Source organism: Corylus avellana, chromosome ca1 (assembly GCF_901000735.1).
Source record: "Corylus avellana chromosome ca1, CavTom2PMs-1.0".
Lineage (NCBI taxonomy): Eukaryota > Viridiplantae > Streptophyta > Magnoliopsida > Fagales > Betulaceae > Corylus > Corylus avellana.
The window spans coordinates 37,676,518-37,679,832 of record NC_081541.1 but is presented as its reverse complement, the minus strand read 5'-3'; the positions used below and the strand labels follow the sequence as shown (position 1 = coordinate 37,679,832).

Genomic DNA, 3,315 nt, shown 5'->3' with positions numbered 1-3,315 from the left:
AAAATAGGTCACGTGGTCGTCTGCCTGAGTGCGCTCGATCGTACACAAGGTGCGCTCAATCGCACTCTTGCAGTGGTGTGCATGTGTGGGTAAGGTGCGCTTGAACACACACGAGGTGCGCTCGATCGCACTAATAGAATAGAACTTAACAAAAATTGGGCACTGCGCTCGATCGCACTTAGGTTGCGCTCAATCGCAATAACAGAATGTAAAACTTTTTTTTTTTTTTTTTATAAGTAAAGTGGATAGCAACTAACTGGACTAAGGAAAAACGGACACAAAATATACATAAGAACACTAAAAGTACTTCGGACAATTAGAAAAAAATTGACACAAAGGAAAGTGAAAGCAAGGAATAGAAAATTGTACCGCATTCAGTGGCCTCAGTACCACTGATCTGAGTAGATGCTCTTGAGCTCCTGAACTGCTCAAATGCTTCCACTAGTAGCTTCAGTGCTACTATTCTGGGGAGATGCACTTGAAATCCACTAACTATGGCTCAAGTGCTCTTGGTGGTGTTGGGACATGACTTAAATGTGAAGTATAGGTCAATACTTTCTGTCCCACATAAGACTCCTTCTTGACATGCTTCTTATTATGATAAGCCTTGGGTCTTTTCTTGTGGAGCTTGGTATCCTCAATTGCTTCACACCTCAATTCTTCAAGTTCATACAGCTGCAGCTTCCTCTTAGCACTTGGATATGGTGGACAGGTTTCAAAGGGATACTTTGCTTCAATGATGTCCTCAGTAACCTTTTCATAATTTGGTTCAATGTTCTGCCTTGTGACATTGTGAGTGAGGGTGGCCTTCAATGGATCTTTATGTTGGTCCTACAAAACTGGCTCATTAATACCTTGGATCATACAAACTTCAAAACATTCTAAATTATTGTGAGGTAATTTCAATGCATCGAATATTTTGAACTCTATTGTCTCACCATTCACCTTCATACTCACAATACCCTTTTTCACACCTATTGTAGTATCAGTAGTTCTCATAAAGGGTCTTCCTAAGATAATAGGTAAAGGTGATGGCATAGGGGATTCTTCCATATCCAATACAATAAAATCAGCAGGTAAAATAAATGTACCTACCTTTACCAAGACATCCTCAAGTATACCTCTTCGTCTTTTAATGCTTTTGTCTACCAATTGCAAGGTGATAGAGGTTGGTTGATGCTCCCCCAAACCTAGTGTCTCATATACAGTGTATGGTAGCAAATTAACCCCTGCTCCTAGATCCAGTAGTGCCCTTTCAAAAAGATGGTCGCCTATCCTGCAAGGAATGGTAAAACTACCTGGATCTGTCAGCTTTGGTGGTAATTTTCTTAACAAAACCGCACTTACCTCCTCTGTTAAGGCCACTGTCTCATGCTCCTGAAGCTTCCTTTTATTAGTGCAACAATCTTTTAAAAATTTAGCATATGAGGAAATTTGTTTAATTCATCTAATAAAGGAATATTAAGCTCTACTTTCCTCAAGGTCTCAAAAATATCAATGAGTTGTTTTTCTTTCTTTGGCTTTACTAACCTTTGAGGGAAGGGTGGTGCATTCACCGTCTCCATTTTACTTACCTAGGATATTTAGGCTTCATCTAAAGATGCTTGAGGTGTCCCTTCAGTTCCTATGACCTTGCCATTTTTAAGAATTATAACTGCTATCAATTGCTGGTGACCCCCTGGATTGGGTATTGTTTGGGATGGAAATTCACCTTGCTTTCTTTCACTCAACTCCTTTGCCATTTGCCCCATTTGTACTTTCAGTCTTTGAATAGCTTGCTCGGTCCTTTGAATGGACTGCTTATGCTTGGCATTGGTTTGTTGTTGTGCAATCACAAATTGATGTACAATACTCTCCAGGTCATTCTTCTTTGGCTCTTAAACTGGTCGGACTACTTGTTGGGGACTCCTCTGCTGTCCTTGAGGGTTTAGAGCATTTCAATTGTTACTCCATGAGAAATTGGGGTGGTTGTGCCATCCTGGATTGTAGGTGTTAGAGTATGGATTGTTCTTGACGGGGTAGTTGTTTTGTCCCACATAATTCGTCTCTTCTTGATCTACAAATGGAGATAAATGACAAGTCTCAGTGGTGTGATCAAAATGAGAACATATGGCACATACCTGGATTTGTGTGTCTTGTTGAGTAGTTGAGACGTTCTGAGCAGTCATGGCTTTAACAATCATATCCAGCTTTCTTTTCATAGCAGCCATTTGATTTGGAGATCCACCATTGGAAGTTCACTTCATACATGCCTTTACTTTTTACTCCTCGCCTTCCTCTGGAGCAGAATTGTTGGGAGTGCTCACTTAGTGTTTCGAATAGCTCCATGGCTTCCTCAATGCTCTTTTCCATAAGTTCACCTCCACAAGCTGAATCAACCATCCCTTTGTTAGTATCATCTAACCCTTCATAAAAAATTTGTACCTGATCATCTTGAAGGATGTTGTGATGTGGGCACTTTAGAAGCAATGCATTGAAGTGGTCCCATGCCTCGGAGAAAAGATCTCCATCTCTCTGTTGGAATATTTGAAGTTCCCTTTTAAGCTGCCTCGTCTTTTGAGCTGGGAAAAACTTCTTTAGGAACTTGGTGGCTAATTCCTCCCAAGTATGGATGGAATCTGCAGGCAAAGAATTATACCAATTTAGCATTATCTTTTAAAGAAAAATGAAAGAGTACTAACCTGAGTCTCTCCGGAGTTAGGCCTTGGATGTGCTGCAGCTTGCATAAATCAAAGAAATCCTTAAGATGAAGTTAGGATCCTCAGTAGCTGTGCCCCTGAAGTGAGTCAATGCATTGAGTATCTGAGAAAAAATATAATAATTGCCTTCCATCTCCGGTTGATATGCTATGCATGATGGCTGGTTGAGGTTCGTAGGGATGAAAGCTTGTTTCATCGGCCTTCTCACCAGTGGGGGATTCGCCTCTAGTGATCTTTGCACTATTGGTGGGTTCTCTTGCAAATCTTCCATCGTTTCCTCAACTTCTTCCTCTTCTTCTTTGCCTCTAGGCCTTTGTCGAATTGTTTGCTCAATTTTAGGATTGAGTGGAAGGATGGTTGAATCTTGAGATCGATGGCCTTGCATAAATTGAATTGCCTCTGCAGTCAAAGTAGCTTTAGTGCCACTTATCTGGATGCTCCTTGGAATAGCGCTCGAACGCAGGTTAGTGCACTCGATCGTACTTGGCCGACACTCGATCGCAATAACAGAATGCTGGTGCAGCAAAACTGACACAAAACAGAGAACAAAAAAAAAAAAAAAAAAAAAGTGAAACGGAAAATATTTTTGACTTTTGAAACAAACAAGATTTAAAAT

At 40.6% G+C, this 3,315-nt stretch overlaps 1 protein-coding gene across 1 annotated transcript in view; it reads left to right on the top strand.

The window, feature by feature from the left end:
- The first annotated feature begins 2,878 nt into the window (after positions 1 to 2,878).
- Positions 2,879 to 3,315, top strand: part of LOC132171583 (uncharacterized) — a 10,195-nt gene continuing 9,758 nt past the window's right edge. Inside the window, exon 1 of the mRNA XM_059582947.1 lies at positions 2,879 to 2,945. Within this exon, the coding sequence (XP_059438930.1) occupies positions 2,879 to 2,945 (67 nt within the window). The remainder of the gene's footprint in view (positions 2,946 to 3,315) is intronic.